The sequence below is a fragment of the Salvelinus fontinalis genome, chromosome 8, assembly GCF_029448725.1.
Source record: "Salvelinus fontinalis isolate EN_2023a chromosome 8, ASM2944872v1, whole genome shotgun sequence".
Classification (NCBI taxonomy): Eukaryota; Metazoa; Chordata; class Actinopteri; order Salmoniformes; family Salmonidae; genus Salvelinus; species Salvelinus fontinalis.
This window is the reverse complement of record NC_074672.1, coordinates 39,116,773-39,137,186: the sequence shown is the minus strand read 5'-3', so window position 1 is coordinate 39,137,186 and position 20,414 is coordinate 39,116,773. Positions and strand designations below refer to the sequence as shown.

Below are 20,414 nucleotides of genomic sequence, written 5' to 3'. Positions count from 1 at the left end.
ACAGAGGGAGACAGAGAGGGAGACAGAGAGGGAGACAGAGAGGGAGACAGAGAGGGAGACAGAGAGGGAGACACAAAGGGAGACACAAAGGGAGACACAAAGGGAGACAGAGAGGGAGACAGAGAGGGAGACACAGAGGGAGACAGAGAGGGAGACACAGAGGGAGACACAGAGGGAGACAGAGAGGGAGACACAGAGGGAGACAGAGAGGGAGACACAGAGGGAGAGAGAGAGGGAGAGAGAGAGGGAGACACAGAGGGAGACACAGAGGGAGACACAGAGGGAGACAGAGAGGGAGACAAAGAGGGAGACAGAGAGGGAGACAGAGAGGGAGACAGAGAGGGAGACAGAGAGGGAGACAGAGAGGGAGACACAGAGGGAGAAACAGAGGGAGACAGAGAGGGAGACACAGAGGGAGACACAGAGGGAGACAGAGAGGGAGACAGAGAGGGAGACACAGAGGGAGACACAGAGGGAGACACAGAGGGAGACACAGAGGGAGAAACAGAGGGAGACACAGAGGGAGACACAGAGGGAGACACAGAGGGAGACAGAGAGGGAGACACAGAGGGAGACACAGAGAAGGAGACAGAGAGGGAGACACAGAGGGAGACACAGAGGGAGACACAGAGGGAGACAGAGAGGGAGACACAGAGGGAGACACAGAGGGAGACACAGAGGGAGACACAGAGGGAGACACAGAGGGAGACACAGAGGGAGACAGAGAGGGAGACAGAGAGGGAGACAGAGAGGGAGACAGAGAGGGAGACACAGAGGGAGACACAGAGGGAGACACAGAGGGAGACACAGAGGGAGACAGAGAGGGAGACAGAGAGGGAGACAGAGAGGGAGACACAGAGGGAGACAGAGAGGGAGACACAAAGGGAGACACAAAGGGAGACACAAAGGGAGACAGAGAGGGAGACACAGAGGGAGACAGAGAGGGAGACAGAGAGGCTGGGTACTGATGACGTATGCAAATGGACATGTAGTTCATGGTCACAGACCTGTACAGAGCAAACCCATCATCATCATCATCAGAACAATTCAACCAGCCTTTTACACACACACAGGCGTGCACGCACACACACACACACACACACACACACACACACACACACACACACACACACACACACACACACACACACACACACACACACACACACACACACACACACACAGACACAGACACAGACAGACACTCTCTCTCACACACACACACTCTCACACACACACACAGACACAGACACACACACACACACAGGCGTGCACGCACACACAAACACACACACACACACACAGGCGTGCACACACACAGGTGCGCACACACACACACACAGGCGCGCACGCACACACACACACACAGGCGCGCACGCACACACTTAGAGCAGCTCGTCCTAACCTCCCCAGAGCAGCACAATTAGCCTCCACTGTAACCAGATCTACTGAGGAGAGCAGCCAGGGAGGGAGGGAAAACACCCCCCCCTTCTCTCACACACACACACACACACACACACAGACACTCTCTCTCACACACACACACTCTCACACACACACACAGACACAGACACAGACACAGACACACACACACACACAGACACTCTCTCTCACACACACACACTCTCACACACACACACACACACACAGACACAGACAGACACTCTCTCACACACACACACTCTCACACACACACACAGACACAGACACAGACACAGACAGACACTCTCTCTCACACACACACACACTCTCACACACACACACAGACACAGACACACACACAGACAGACACTCTCTCTCACACACACACACACACACACACACACACACATACACACACCTCACTCGCTCTGACACAGTAAATCATTTGCACCTGCGTGTCTTTTACTGGAGGAAAGTCACACACACCTCAGCATTATGTCTACAGTAGCTAATTCTGTGTGTGATAATGTGTGAGTCTGTGGTAGTGTGTGTGTGTGTGTGTGTGTGTGTGTGTGTGTGTGTGTGTGTGTGTGTGTGTGTGTGTGTGTGTGTGTGTGTGTGTGTGTGTGTGTGTGTGTGTGTGTGTGTGTGTGTGGTAGTGTGTGTGTGTGTGTGTGTGTGTGCTATAAACAAGTAGAAAACATGTTACAAATACTGTACAGACAGCATACAACCACACACGCAGATACAGACACTAACAGGATCAAAATCTGATGTAATTTGATCAATGCTCCTATGGTGATGTGTCAACACTGTATAAAACCTATTATCTCTGTCTATCATCTGCATGTTCACATTTAAACTTGTCTCCTACTGGCAAACACACACACACTACCACACACACACACTACCACACTACCACACCCTACCACACAAACCACACACACACACTACCACACACACTACCACACACACACACTACCACACCCTACCACACAAACCACACACACACACTACCACACTACCACACACACACACACTACCACACACACACACTACCACACTACCACACACACTACCACACACACTACCACACAAACTACACCCACACACTACCACACTACCACACACACTACCACACAAACCACACACACACTACTACACAAACACTACCACACTACCACAAACACACACTACCACACACACTACTACACAAACACTACCACACTACCACACACACACACACACACATACTACCACACAAACCACACACACACACTACCACACACACACTACCACACACACAAACAATACCACACAAACCACACACACACACTACCACACACATACACACTACCACACACATACACACTACCACACACACACACACACACACACACACACACACACACACACACACACACACACACTACCACACACACACTACCACACACACACACACACACACACACACACACACACAAACACACACACACACACTACCAAAGAAACACACACACTACCACACTACCACACACACACTACCACACACACAAACAATACCACACAAACCACACACACACACTACCACACACATACACACTACCACACACACACACACACACACACACACACACACACACACACACACACACACACTACCACACACACACACTACCACACACACACACACACACACACAAACACACACACACACTACCAAAGAAACACAGACACTACCACAGACACACACACACACTACAGATACAACCACAGAGACACAGACACACACACAACCATAGACACACACACACACACTACAGATACAACCACAGAGACACACACACACACACACCACTACAGACACACTACAACAGAGACACACACACACACACCTTAGAAACACACACACACACACACACTACCACAGAAACACACACACTACCACACAGACACACACACACACCACCAGAGACACACACACACTACCACAGACACACACACACACATTACTACCGACACAAATAACCTACCACGGAAACATACACACAACCACAGACACACCAACACACACTACAACACACACTACAACACACACACAATCACAGACGCACTACCACATACACACTGCCACAGACACACCGCCACACACACACACACGCACTACCACAGCCACACACACACACACACACACGCACTACCACAGCCACACACACACACGCACTACCACAGACGCACACACACACTACCACAGCCATACACACACACACACTACCACAGACGCACACACACACACTACCACAGACGCACACACACACTACCACAGACGCACACACACACACTACCACAGCCACACACACACACACACACTACCACAGCCAAAAACACACACAAACTACCACAGACGCACACACACACTACCACAGCCACACACACACACACAACCATAGACGCACACACATACACTACCACAGACGCAAACACACACTACCACAGACGCACACACACACACTACCACAGACGCACACACACACACTACCACAGCCGCACACACACACACACACTACCACAGCCGCACACACACACACACACTACCACAGCCACACACACACACACACACACACTACCACAGCCACACACACACACGCACTACCACAGCCACACACACACACACACTACCACAGACGCACACACACACACACTACCACAGACGCACACAAACACACACACACACCACCAGACACACCACCACACTACCACAGCCACACCCACACACACACAACCACATACACACACCACCACAGATACACACTACCACAGACAGACACACACACACACACATACACTAAACCACAGACACACACACCAAAGACACACACACTACCACAAACACAATACCACAGAGACACACTACCACAGACACACACACCACACACACACACACACACACACACACAACCACACACACAATCACAGACACACAGCCGCCGACACACTAGTACAGACGCACAACCACAGACAAACACTCACACACACTTCCACAGACACTACCACAGACACACAACCACAGATACACAACCACAGACACTACCAAGGACATACACACCACCACAGCCAGGCAGACACACTACCACAGACACACACCCACACACACCATCACAGACACACCAACACACTACCACAGCCACAAACACACCACTACACACACACACACACACACACACACACACACACACACGCACACGCACACACACTACCACAGACACTACCACAGACACACACACAAATACACTTCCACAGACAAACACCCACACACACACTACCACAGACACACAAACACACTACCACAGACATACACACCATCACAGCCAGACACACTACCACACACACACACACACACACACACACACACACACACACACACACACACACACACACACACACACACACACACACACACACACACACACACACACACACAAACACACACACTGCCGCAGACATACAACCACAGACACACACACACAACAACAGACACACACGACGCCACACACACACTACCACACACAGCCACAAGCACACTACATCAGACACACACTACCACAGACACACACACTACCACAGACACACAGACCACCAGACACTACCAAAGCCGCACACGACCAAAGACACACAGACACATGGTACCACAGACACACGCACACACTACCACAGTCGCACACAAGCTACCACAGACACACACACACACACACACTACCACACACTACCACCACAGACACACACACACAAACACACACTACCACAGAAACACACACACTACCACAGACACACACAAACACACACACACACACACACAAAACCACACACACACACTGTCACACACTACCACAGCCACACACTGCCGCAGACATACAACCACAGACACACACGCACACACACACACACAACAACAGACACACACGACGCCACACACACACTACCACACACAGCCATACACACACTAGATCAGACACACACACTACCACAGACACACAGACCACCAGACACTACCAAAGCCGCACACGACCAAAGACACATACACACGGTACCACAGACACACGCACACACTACCACAGTCGCACACACGCTACCACAGACACACACACACACACTACCACACACTACCACCACAGACACACACACACAGACACATACACACGCTACCACAGACACACACACACACACACACACACACACACACACACACACACACACAACCACAGTCACACACACACTACCACAGACACACACACACACACACACACACACACACACACACACACACACACACACACACACACACACACACACACACACAGACACCACCACATACACAGACACCACCACATACACAGACACACACACACACGCCACCACAGACACACACACGCCACCACAGACACACACATACACACACACACTATCACACAGACACACCCTACCACAGACACACACACACACACACACACACACACTACCACAGACAGACACACACTACCAAACACACACACACTACCACAGACACACACACACTACCACAGACACACACACACACACACAAAACCACACACACACTGTACCAAAGCCACACACACACACTGCCACCACAGACACACACACTACCACACACACACACACACACTATCACACAGACACACTACCACACTACCAGACCCTACCACACAAACCACACACACACACTACCACACTACCACACACACACACACTACCACACACACACACTACCACACTACCACACACACTACCACACACACTACCACACTACCACACACACTACCACACACACTACCACACAAACCACACACACACTACTACACAAACACTACCACACTACCACACACACACACTACCACACACACTACTACACAAACACTACCACACTACCACACACACACACACACACACACATACTACCACACAAACCACACACACACACTACCACACTACCACACACACACTACCACACACACAAACAATACCACACAAACCACACACACACACTACCACACACATACACACTACCACACACACACACACACACACACACACACACACACACACACACACACACACACACACACACACACACACACACACAAACACACTACCACACACACACACTACCACACACACACACACACACACACACACACACACACACAAACACACACACACACTACCAAAGAAACACAGACACTACCACAGACACACACACACACTACAGATACAACCACAGAGACACAGACACACACACAACCATAGACACACACACACACACTACAGATACAACCACAGAGACACACACACACACACACACCACTACAGACACACTACAACAGAGACACACACACACACACCTTAGAAACACACACACACACACACTACCACAGAAACACACACACTACCACACAGACACACACACACACCACCAGAGACACACACACACTACCACAGACACACACACACACATTACTACCGACACAAATAACCTACCACGGAAACATACACACAACCACAGACACACCAACACACACTACAACACACACTACAACACACACACAATCACAGACGCACTACCACATACACACTGCCACAGACACACCGCCACACACACACACACGCACTACCACAGCCACACACAAACACACACACACGCACTACCACAGCCACACACACACACGCACTACCACAGACGCACACACACACTACCACAGCCATACACACACACACACTACCACAGACGCACACACACACACTACCACAGACGCACACACACACTACTACAGACGCACACACACACACTACCACAGACGCACACACACACACTACCACAGACGCACACACACACACTACCACAGCCGCACACACACACACACACTACCACAGCCACACACACACACACACACACTACCACAGCCACACACACACACGCACTACCACAGCCACACACACACACACACTACCACAGACGCACACACACACACTACCACAGACGCACACAAACACACACACACACCACCAGACACACCACCACACTACCACAGCCACACCCACACACACACAACCACATACACACACCACCACAGATACACACTACCACAGACAGACACACACACACACATACACTAAACCACAGACACACACACCAAAGACACACACACTACCACAAACACAATACCACAGAGACACACTACCACAGACACACACACCACACACACACACACACACACACACACACACAACCACACACACAATCACAGACACACAGCCGCCGACACACTAGTACAGACGCACAACCACAGACAAACACTCACACACACTTCCACAGACACTACCACAGACACACAACCACAGATACACAACCACAGACACTACCAAGGACATACACACCACCACAGCCAGGCAGACACACTACCACAGACACACACCCACACACACCATCACAGACACACCAACACACTACCACAGCCACAAACACACCACTACACACACACACACAGACACACACACACACGCACACGCACACACACTACCACAGACACTACCACAGACACACACACAAATACACTTCCACAGACACACAAACAAACTACCACAGACATACACACCATCACAGCCAGACACACTACCACACACACACACACACACACACACACACACACACACACACACACACACACACACACACACACACACACACACACACACACAAACACACACACTGCCGCAGACATACAACCACAGACACACACACACAACCACAGACAGACACACGCACACACACAACAACAGACACACACGACGCCACACAATACCACAGACATACACACCATCACAGCCAGACACACTACCACACACACACACACACACACACACACACACACACACACACACACACACACACACACACACACACAAACACACACACTCCCGCAGACCTTCAACCACAGACACACACACACAACAACAGACACACACGACGCCACACACACACTACCACACACAGCCACAAGCACACTACATCAGACACACACTACCACAGACACACACACTACCACAGACACACAGACCACCAGACACTACCAAAGCCGCACACGACCAAAGACACACAGACACATGGTACCACAGACACACGCACACACTACCACAGTCGCACACACGCTACCACAGACACACACACACACACTACCACACACTACCACCACAGACACACACACACAACACACACTACCACAGAAACACACACACTACCACAGACACACACAAACACACACACACACACACACAAAACCACACACACACACTGTCACACACTACCACAGCCACACACTGCCGCAGACATACAACCACAGACACACACGCACACACACACACACAACAACAGACACACACGACGCCACACACACACTACCACACACAGCCATACACACACTAGATCAGACACACACACTACCACAGACACACAGACCACCAGACACTACCAAAGCCGCACACGACCAAAGACACATACACACGGTACCACAGACACACGCACACACTACCACAGTCGCACACACGCTACCACAGACACACACACACACACACTACCACACACTACCACCACAGACACACACACACAGACACATACACACGCTACCACAGACACACACACACACACACACACACACACACACACACAACCACAGTCACACTACCACAGACACACACACACACACACACACACACACACAGACACCACCACATACACAGACACCACCACATACACAGACACACACACACACGCCACCACAGACACACACACTACCACAGTCACCACCACATACACAGACACACACACGCCACCACAGACACACACATACACACACACACTATCACACAGACACACCCTACCACAGATACACACACACACACACACACTACCACAGACAGACACACACTACCAAACACACACACACTACCACAGACACACACACACACACTACCACAGACACACACACACACACACAAAACCACACACACACTGTACCAAAGCCACACACACACACTGCCACCACAGACACACACACTACCACACACACACACACACTATCACACAGACACACCCTACCACAGACAGACACACAATACCACCCACACACACACACACACACACACACACACACACACACACACACACACACACACACACACACACACACACACACACTACCACAGCCACAGCCACACACACACTACCACAGCCACACACACACTACCACAGACACACACACACACACACACACACACCACCACATACACAAACACACACACACACACACGCCACCACAGACACACACAACCTACCACAGACACACACACACACACACTACCACAGACAGACACACACTACCACAGACACACACTACCACAGACACACACTACCACAGACACACACTACCACAGACACACACACACACACACACACACACACAACCACAGCCACAGCCACACACACACACTACCACAGACACACACACACACACACACACACACACCACCACATACACAAACACACACAAACACACACACACACACCACCACAGACACACACAACCTACCACAGACACACACACACACACACTACCACAGACAGACACACACTACCACAGACACACACACGCACACACACACACACACACACACACACACACACACACACACACACACACACACACACACAGACACACACGCTACCACAGACACACACACTGAGCAGACACACACACACTTAGCACACACACACACACACACACACTACCACAGATACACACGCTACCACAGAGAGACACACACACACTACCACAGACAGACACACACTACCACAGACACACTACCACAGACACACACACACACTACCACAGACACACACACACACTACCACAGACACACACACACACACACACACACTACCACACACAACATGGAGTCAGAAACAGAGAGACATGGAGTCAGAGAGACATGGAGTCAGAGAGACATGGAGCCAGAGAGACATGGAGCCAGAGAGACAGAGAGACATGGAGTCAGAGAGACATGGAGTCAGAGAGCCAGAGAGACATGGAGTCAGAGAGACATGGAGTCAGAGAGACATGTAGTCAGAGAGACATGGAGTCAGAGAGACATGGAGACATGAAGTCAGAGAGACATGGAGTCAGAGAGACATGGAGACATGGAGACAGAAACAGAGAGACATGGAGTCAGAGAGACATGGAGCCAGAGAGACATGGAGCCAGAGAGACATGGAGCCAGAGAGACAGCGAGACATGGAGTCAGAGAGACATGGAGTCAGAGAGACATGGATTCAGAGAGACATGGAGTCAGGGAGACATGGAGCCAGAGAAACAGAGAGACATGGAGTCAGAGAGACATGGAGTCAGAGAGACATGGAGTCAGAGAGACAGAGAGACATGGAGTCAGAGAGACATGGAGTCAGAGAGACATTGAGTCAGGGAGACATGGAGCCAGAGAGACAGAGAGACATGGAGTCAGAGAGACATGGAGTCAGAGAGACATGGAGTCAGAGAGACATGGAGTCAGAGAGACAGAGAGACATGGAGTGAGAGAGACATGGAGTCAGAGAGACAGAGAGACATGGAGTCAGAGAGACATTGAGTCAGGGAGACATGGAGCCAGAGAGACAGAGAGACATGGAGTCAGAGAGACATGGAGTCAGAGAGACATGGAGTCAGAGAGACATGGAGTCAGAGAGACAGAGAAACATGGAGCCAGAGAGACATGGAGTCAGAGAGACAGAGAGACATGGAGTCAGAGAGACATGGAGTCAGAGAGACATGGAGTCAGAGAGACATGGATTCAGAGAGACATGGAGTCAGGGAGACATGGAGCCAGAGAAACAGAGAGACATGGAGTCAGAGAGACATGGAGTCAGAGAGACATGGAGTCAGAGAGACATGGAGTCAGAGAGACAGAGAGACATGGAGTCAGAGAGACATGGAGTCAGAGAGACAGAGAGACATGGAGTCAGAGAGACATTGAGTCAGGGAGACATGGAGCCAGAGAGACAGAGAGACATGGAGTCAGAGAGACATGGAGTCAGAGAGACATGGAGTCAGAGAGACATGGAGTCAGAGAGACAGAGAAACATGGAGCCAGAGAGACATGGAGTCAGAGACATGGAGTCAAAGACAGAGTCAGAGAGACATGGAGTCAGAGCCAGAGAGTCAGAGAGACATGGAGTCAGAGAGACATGGAGACATGGAGTCAGAGAGACATGGAGTCAGAGAGACATGGAGTCAGAGACAGAGAGACATGAAAACATGGAGTCAGAGAGACATAGAGTCAGAAAGACAGAGAGACATGGAGTCAGAAAGACAGAGAGACATGGAGTCAGAAAGACAGAGAGACATGGAGTCAGAGAGACATGAAAACATGGAGTCATAGAGACATGGAGTCATAGAGACATGGAGTCATAGAGACATGGAGTCAGAGAGATATCGAGACATGGAGTCAGAAAGACGGAGAGACATGGAGTCAGAGAGACATGAAAACATGGAGTCAGAGAGACATGAAAACATGGAGTCAGAGAGACATGGAGTCAGAGAGACATGGAGTCAGAGACATGAAAACATGGAATCAGAGAGACATGGAGTCCGAGAGACATGAAAACATGGAGTCAGAGAGACATGGAGTCAGAAAGACATGAAAACATGGAATCAGAGAGACATGGAGTCAGAGAGGCAGAGAGACATGGAGTCAGAGAGAAATGTAGTCAGAAAGACAGAGAGACATGGAGTCAGAGAGACATTGAGTCAGAGAGACATGGAGTCAGAGAGGCAGAGAGACATGAAAACATGGAGTCAGAGAGACATGGAGTCAGAGAGACATGGAGTCAGAGACAGAGAGACATGGAGTCAGAGACATGGAGTCAGAGAGACATGAAAACATGGAGTCAGAGAGACATGTAGTCAGAAAGACAGAGAGACATGAGTCAGAGAGACATTGAGTCAGAGAGACATGAAAACATGGAGTCAGAGAGACATGGAGTCAGAAAGACAGAGAGACATGGAGTCAGAGAGACAGAGAGACATGGAGTCAGAGAGACATTGAGTCAGAGAGACATGAAAACATGGAGTCAGAGAGACATGGAGTCAGAAAGACAGAGAGACATGGAGTCAGAGAGACATGGAGTCAGAGACAGAGAGACATGGAGTCAGAGACATGGAGTCAGAGAGACATGAAAACATGGAGTCAGAGAGACATGTAGTCAGAAAGACAGAGAGACATGGAGTCAGAGAGACATTGAGTCAGAGAGACATGAAAACATGGAGTCAGAGAGACATGGAGTCAGAAAGACAGAGAGACATGGAGTCAGAGAGACAGAGAGACATGGAGTCAGAGAGACATTGAGTCAGAGAGACATGAAAACATGGAGTCAGAGAGACATGGAGTCAGAAAGACAGAGAGACATGGAGTCAGAGAGACATGAAAACATGGAGTCAGAGAGACATGGAGTCAGAGAGACATGAAAACATGGAGTCAGAGAGACATGGAGTCAGGGAGACATGAAAACATGGAGTCAGAGAGACATGGAGCCAGAGAGACATGGAGCCAGAGAGACATGGAGACAGAGAGACATGGAGACAGAGAGACATGGAGACAGAGAGACATGGAGACAGAGAGACATGGAGATATGGAGCCAGAGAGACATGGAGATATGGAGCCAGAGAGACATGGAGCCATGGAGTCAGGGACACATGGAGACAGAGAGACATGGAGACAGAGAGACATGGAGACATGGAGACAGAGAGACATGGAGACAGAGAGACAGAGAGATAGAGAGCCATGGAGATATGGAGTCAGAGAGACATGGAGACAGAGAGACAGAGAGACATGGAGTCAGAGAGACACGGAGCCAGAGAGACATGATATGGAGCCAGAGAGACATGGAGACAGAGAGACAGAGAGACAGAGAGACATGGCGCCAGAGAGACATGGAGCCAGAGAGACATGGAGACAGAGAGACATGGAGACAGAGAGACATGGCGCCAGAGAGACATGGAGACAGAGAGACATGGAGATATGGAGCCAGAGAGACATGGAGATATGGAGCCAGAGAGACATGGAGCCATGGAGTCAGGGACACATGGAGACAGAGAGACATGGAGACAGAGAGACATGGAGATATGGAGTCAGAGAGACATGGAGACAGAGAGACAGAGAGACAGGGAGCCATGGAGATATGGAGTCAGAGAGACATGGAGACAGAGAGACAGAGAGACATGGAGTCAGAGAGACACGGAGCCAGAGAGACATGATATGGAGCCAGAGAGACATGGAGACAGAGAGACAGAGAGATATGGAGACAGAGAGACATGGAGAAAGAGAGACAGAGAGACATGGAGACAGAGAGACAGAGGCACAGCCACCACTCTAGCACAGCCACCACTCTAGCACAGCCACCACTCTAGCACAGCCACCACTCTAGCACAGCCACCACTCTAGCACAGCCACCACTCTAGCACAGCCACCACTCTAGCACAGCCACCACATTGAGAGTAGGGCAGTATAATGTAGAGTATACCTACCACCATGAGTTGGCCTCCACCACCACCTGCAGGAGCAGTGTGAGCAGTGTGAGGGCGAACACACACTGTCTGGAGTCCAATACACTCCCCGCCGGTGCCGAGGGACAGCATACACGCACCAGTCGCCGCAGGAACAACATGCTGGGTCAGTTACTGGATCAGCTCTGTGGAGAGACGGCAGAACAGACAGATCAGACGGGCACACACACACACACACACACACAACCGATAGCCAGTCCACATGCACGCTCATACACACACACAGAACAGAGGACTGTACACATATCCTGTCTGTCTAAGTCCATCTGTCTCCTCAGCCAGACTGTGAGGGAGTTCCAAAATGCTGTGTATGGTATGTGGTGTGTGACTGTCAGAGAGATAAAGAAACATTACTTATGAGTGTACTGTTGCTCTCCCTCTGTGTGTGTACATACATATATATATATCTCTATATATACACACATATACATATATCTGTGTGTGAGCATGCGTGTGTGCGTGCGTGTGTGAGCGTGTGTGTGTATGTGTGAGCGTGTGTGTGTGTGAGTGTGAGCGTGTGTGTGTGTGTGAGTGTGTGTGTGTGTGTGTGTGTGAGCATGTGTATGTGAGCGTGTGTGTGTGAGAGCATGCATGTGTGTGTGTGTGTGTGTGTGTGTGTGTGTGTGTGTGTGTGTGTGTGTGTGTGTGTGTGTGTGTGTGTGTGTGTGTGTGTGTGTGTGTGTGTGTGTGTGTGTGTGTGTGTTTGAGCCTTGTGTTGAGAGGCCTGGGGCCATCGGTGCTTGCAGCAGAGCAGTCCTTTGGCAGCAGGTGAGTGTGTGAATCACAGAAGGCAGAATAACAATGGCCTTCAAACCCCCTTCAACCAGACATTCCTACCAGACAGACAGTTCATTATACCAACGATAAGAGCATTCTTCTCCTGCGCCAATCAGACAAGGAGAGAGAGAGCCCCTCTGTTCAACTGCAGCACAGTGATGCACTTAAATTGACATGTAATGTGCAGTTAAAAACAGATGAGATAAAAATACACACATTCCTACAGAAGCTCTAAATATATTTTCATATTCTGTTTCTTAAATCGGTATCTCCTTAAAGGATCCTAGTCCATTGATGAAATGTCCTATACGCCTCTCCCCCACTCTGTTCGGGACACGTTTTTCCAGTTCGCGTTTAGCTTAAATATTGCTTTCGCATTTGACCAATCACTAGACCTATTTCAATTCATGACGATGTGAAATTATTGTTTATGGTGTATTAGGCTAAGCTATGTTGATTAAATCAATTACAAGACAAGTATAAGCTATTTATTGAGTTATGAGGAAGTTATGTAAACTATTAATTGTATTATTATTTAATTGCGCCATCTTTTTTAACAAATACTATTTTAGGATAATTTTAAATTGTACGAAATAAACACAAAACTGTCCATAATTTAATGGAAGCCTACACATTAGGCTATTTAAATTAGGCTATTGAAAATTAACACTTTTACATCCAAATGAATGCACTTTTAGCTATTCATATTTTATTCGTTAATTCGTTACATGATCATTTTGTAAGTAAGTTATTATAACACTAATCGTCCTAATAACAAGTGTTCACCAAGGAATAACCTATTATTTGAATTTTAAAAAATGCGCAGAATGCGTTCATGTAGATATTTATCTACATTAAGTTTATAAATGTGTAGTTCATATATATAAAATAAAAACTATTAAATGTGGAATTGGAAGGCTACTCCATTTTAAATAATGACAATATGAAAACCTAAATGGACATCTTTAAAAACATAGTGTGTGTGTTTTTTGAAAACGTCATTTCTTATTAGTATGACATACGCTTTGAAACGATACATCCAAGCCAACAACCAACTACTTCATGGGTGGTAGGTTACAGTGTCCATGTCCAGGTGAAGTTGAGATTTTATTCACGGTAAATTACATTTGAAAAACGTGATTTTAATGCGAAATTTGCAAACGAGTTTGCATAATTTCAGAAGTATGAGCCTATAAATCCAATTCCGTTTTTGTGTCTGGAATCATTTGAATCCCGCTGTTCTGATTCTAATGAAAAGGAAACGGCATAACCGTCTAAATCATTTCCCTCAAATGTTTCCTGCTGTTATTAAGTGGCATCTCTGCGTGGTCATTTTAGAGGCTATAGTGACTGGGAGGCGGCTAATTTGTCAAGATGTGTATTTTCCAGAGTAATCGCTGAGTAATAGTCATTCCAAATGTTCTGTCACTCACACACTTTCAGTTTGCGCGCTGCCTTTCGGGCTGGCGGCTAAAGTCCCCATTTTTATATAGGCCGTGAAAAATGCCCGGCCCGGTTACATCAGATCAGTTATAAACTAAAATGTATAGCCTACATTAGTCTGAATGATAGCCACCGCTTGTCTCAGATATTGCTGGCTTCCTTCAGTCCTACGGGTGCATGGAGTGGGCTGAAATAGGGAGAGCAAGTGGGTGCACGTGAAAGCTGAATCAGTGGAAGGCTAACCTTTAACCGGTAACCGTGACCTGTCATATAAACAACCAGGTTTGAGGAGACTCCTCCATTTCGTCAATTCAGGGGTTCAATTGAATGAAATTCCAATTAATTCCAAACATTTTTTGAATAGTCATTTATTTTCTTGAATAAACCCAACAAGTAAGTGATGCAGAGAAAACACAGTTCAGACCACCACTCCCCGGTATTAACGATATGGTCAGCGCACACCGAGTAGGGCTATTGAATTATGATGGAAACGGCCTAATTTCGGCTCCACCCTGAGCAGTGAAGAATCATGAATGAACTTGGACAGGCAAAAAAAAGTGTCTATTACATATCAGCTAATCAAGTTGACTAAATTAATGTTACAATCTTACATGCTAAAACCAATTTAAGCACAAACAAGTGCGTTGGTTTTGATACCCCTGTATAATAGTCGAAAACAATAAATTAATACCATCTACACATTTACAGGGGAATAAATTAAGCCTAAGCCATAATACGAAATATCGGTCAATATTTAAATAGTTCGTTTGAAATATTTAACATAGCCTGTTTCTGTTTCTGAGAACAACCCAGAAGAGAAAAGAAACATGGTGTAAAACGTAGGCCCATGTAGGTCAATCATTTATTGTCAGATTAATAGACAAATAAATGCTCCTATAAAAAGCGTCTTTGACATGGTTTATTGATTATTCTTGGAAGGATAATGAATAAATCAGTTTATGTCCATGTCAGATGTAAACTAAATGTAAACGCATGAAAAATCGCCATCAGGGACGCTGTGTTTTTTTATTAACATAGTCAACATGAATAGATTAATTAAGTGTTACCTAATATTGATCAATGCATATCAGTTTCCAGCACACACACACACACACACCCACACACACACACACACACACACACACACACACACACACACACACACACACACACACACACACACACACACACACACACACACACACACATCTCGTTTTAGAAGGCCAGAGGAGGGAGCCAGAGTCTATGTTTTGATGGACGGAGAGGGAGCAGAGCATACGGCGAGAGAAACAGAGAGAGCAAGGGTGGCATTACAAATTAAAACATGTGGCATTAGTTTAACACTGCACAAACAAAGAGTTTTAAAAACTGTACTTCAGGAGAAAAATTATAATGGTTAAGAGAAAAATGCTTTTGGATAGGTTGCAGGCTGCGGTCAAACAAACGAGAATCATTCCTAACGAAAAATGAGTCCTAAGCATGCCAAGAATCGAGGACATAATTTGGGAAAAGGTTTTAGTTTTTTTTAGTTGCTAACCGATCTCTAAATAACTATTCGATAACGAACAAAATCATAGAGCAAACTATACTCACCACGGAAAACAATTCTTTACGAACGATAATCCACTTTGGTGAGATGCTTATTAAAGGAATAATTCCAGTGCCAAGGCCGTAGTGGGCTCGAGAGACTCCTTGTACTTATACCGTTGGCTCAGGTCGGTTTCAATCCAAAGCAGTTAGTGCTAAATCGGGGTTGTACGGGATAGTGTCCGGTGTGTAATGGAGGAAGGTGGCAGTAACCGTGGTAGTCCTGCGGCTCAGTGTCGGAAGACTGGCATAGGCGATCCGTTATCGACGAATGCGCTCCGTGAGCGCGGGACAGCGGAGAGGAGAGCTCTTTCAGAGACGACGGAGGTTATTTACAATGTCCAACAGCACTATGAATAATTAGAGCCTTTAACAAACGTGGGCGTGAATCCGCGTAAACACTTAATGACAAATAAAACATTCACAAGAAACTAAATAGCAAGTGCCCGTGGCCAGAAACGTCAGCTGTAAGAAACCGTTGCCAACGCTCTTTTGATGGTTGGGAGGATTAATAGCGGTAGCTTTATCCTTCCGAGATTCCTTGCAGATTTGTAGAGGTTCCGACGGGTTGGCACTAGTGTGTAAAGGGCAGGTAAACACATGAACTGGTGATAAGTGAGGAGAGATGATCCTACAGCGGTGACACCTTGAACTCAGAGCGTGTTCTACCTGTGGTAACATCCACACTGCAGGGTTCCTCGCCACAAACCTGATGCCGTTATTTCATCCTCCATTCTGCAGAAATACGCCGCTCTCTCCTGAACTCCTCGGTTGATTTACTCTGTAACAAAAATTTTACCCGCAAAAAGTCCGTTCAACACATCCAACTTTGAGTGGTGGAAGACACGAATTGCCGCAAATCCACTCCAAGCTCGCCCCTGGAAGACAAGTCCAAACAGCAGTACTGTGTGAGATGGAGAAGGTACGCTCGTGGTGATAACCCCCGCCCGATAGTGTGTGTGTTGAAGAACAACTCCTTCTCCTTCTGTCACCTGCCTCGTCGCCTCCTCTCTCAAACTAGCAAACCCTAGCCCCGATGCGCGGGGGAAAACTTCTAGATGGCGCATGCGCTTCACATTTTCTCCCAAAGCACTTCTTTAAAGTCACTAAACTTTCTACGGCAAAGAATGTAGGCCAAGTGGGAAAGACTCGCAATTTGCGTCTAGGTGAAATCGTAAAAAAAAAAAATATTAAAAAAGGGCGGAACGGGCTGTAACAAAACAAGCGTCTCTATTACCTAAAATAAACGTATAAAGCACCCGGGGCTATTAGTCTATCCGTGCCAGAGCCGAGTTAGGATTTTCAGACGCAGGGGATCGAGTTACCTCCCAGTAAAAACCAAGACAAGCAGTTCGACACTGTTTGCTTATACAGAGTGCTCTCATCATGCGCAGGACTGTATGCATAAGCATTATGGTCATTAGAATAACTATTATTTTATCGCCGAACATGGACGTTATCGCAGAACACTGGACATGAACAAGATGGAGGTCTGACGGCGAAGTGTTCCGGGTTTCTGTGTCATTATTGTTTAACAGACTTTCAGACTACAAGCTGCACACATTTTTTTTTCAGGAGAGAGAAGTCTGGGGCAGCTAACCATTATTCATTGGTTTATAAAGTATTTCCACCAATCACAGATCTGGTTGAAATCTATTTGGATTCCAGTGGATTTGAGAGGAAAGGAAATAAAACAAATCAGTCAATGATTGTTAGAAAAAAAATAACTTCCAAATGCTAACAAAACATATACTTTCTGCTTAGTCACCTGAATGCCTGGCTGCCTGCCCAAATAAAGACTTGTTCAAACTGTGTGTGTGTGTGTGTGTGTGTGTGTGTGTGTGTGTGTGTGTGTGTGTGTGTGTGTGTGTGTGTGTGTGTGTGTGTGTGTGTGTGTGTGTGTGTGTGTGTGTATTCTGATGTCACGTTCACATTCATAGTGCCTGCCAATCTTTGAAAGGCCTGCCTCTGCGGTGCTTTTTTGTGATCGGAGAGATGAGTGAGTTTGCCCTTGGAGTCCTCCTTGTTGTGTCTGTGTGTGCACCATAGAGGTGCCATGAGATCGCACCAGACAGTCACTGTATCATTAAGAGAGGGAGAGGGCAAGCTGCGGTCTGTAAGCACAAAGTGAAGGAGAGGTTTACATTGTAACACTGTCTTCATCCATCAGGGGAGGAAGGTGAGAAAGAGAGGGGGAGAGGGACAGAGAGACATTGCCTGCCTACCAGTCCCCATAGCTGGAGTGTAGACAGTGCTGAGCCCAGGCTCCATTGCTGATAGCTAGCTTGTGTGCAGTATGCATTATTATTAAGTCTGCGGTTGGATGAGCTGTGATTGGTTAGTGGTCCTAGCCTCTGCCGAGTCCCCCAACATCCGGATGTTCTGGTTTCCAGGGGAAACGGAAAGAGAACCTGTGACGTCACTTCCACTTTTGGACGTTAACAAGGCGTTACTCCATCTTAACTCCTCCTCCACATTTACTGGATTGGTTGAACAGTGCAGGAA

The 20,414-nt window shown here is 47.8% G+C and overlaps 1 protein-coding gene across 1 annotated transcript in view; it reads right to left on the bottom strand.

The window, feature by feature from the left end:
- The window catches only part of LOC129861224 (protein Wnt-5a-like), a 39,053-nt gene extending 19,470 nt beyond the window's left edge, over nt 1-19,583 (bottom strand). The window contains exons 1-2 of the mRNA XM_055932447.1: nt 17,916-19,583; nt 14,064-14,227 (exon numbers count right to left, since the gene is read on the bottom strand). Coding sequence (XP_055788422.1) covers nt 14,064-14,203 — 140 coding nt within the window. The 5' untranslated portion in view covers nt 14,204-14,227; nt 17,916-19,583. The remainder of the gene's footprint in view (nt 1-14,063; nt 14,228-17,915) is intronic.
- Between the last annotated feature and the right edge of the window lie 831 nt (nt 19,584-20,414).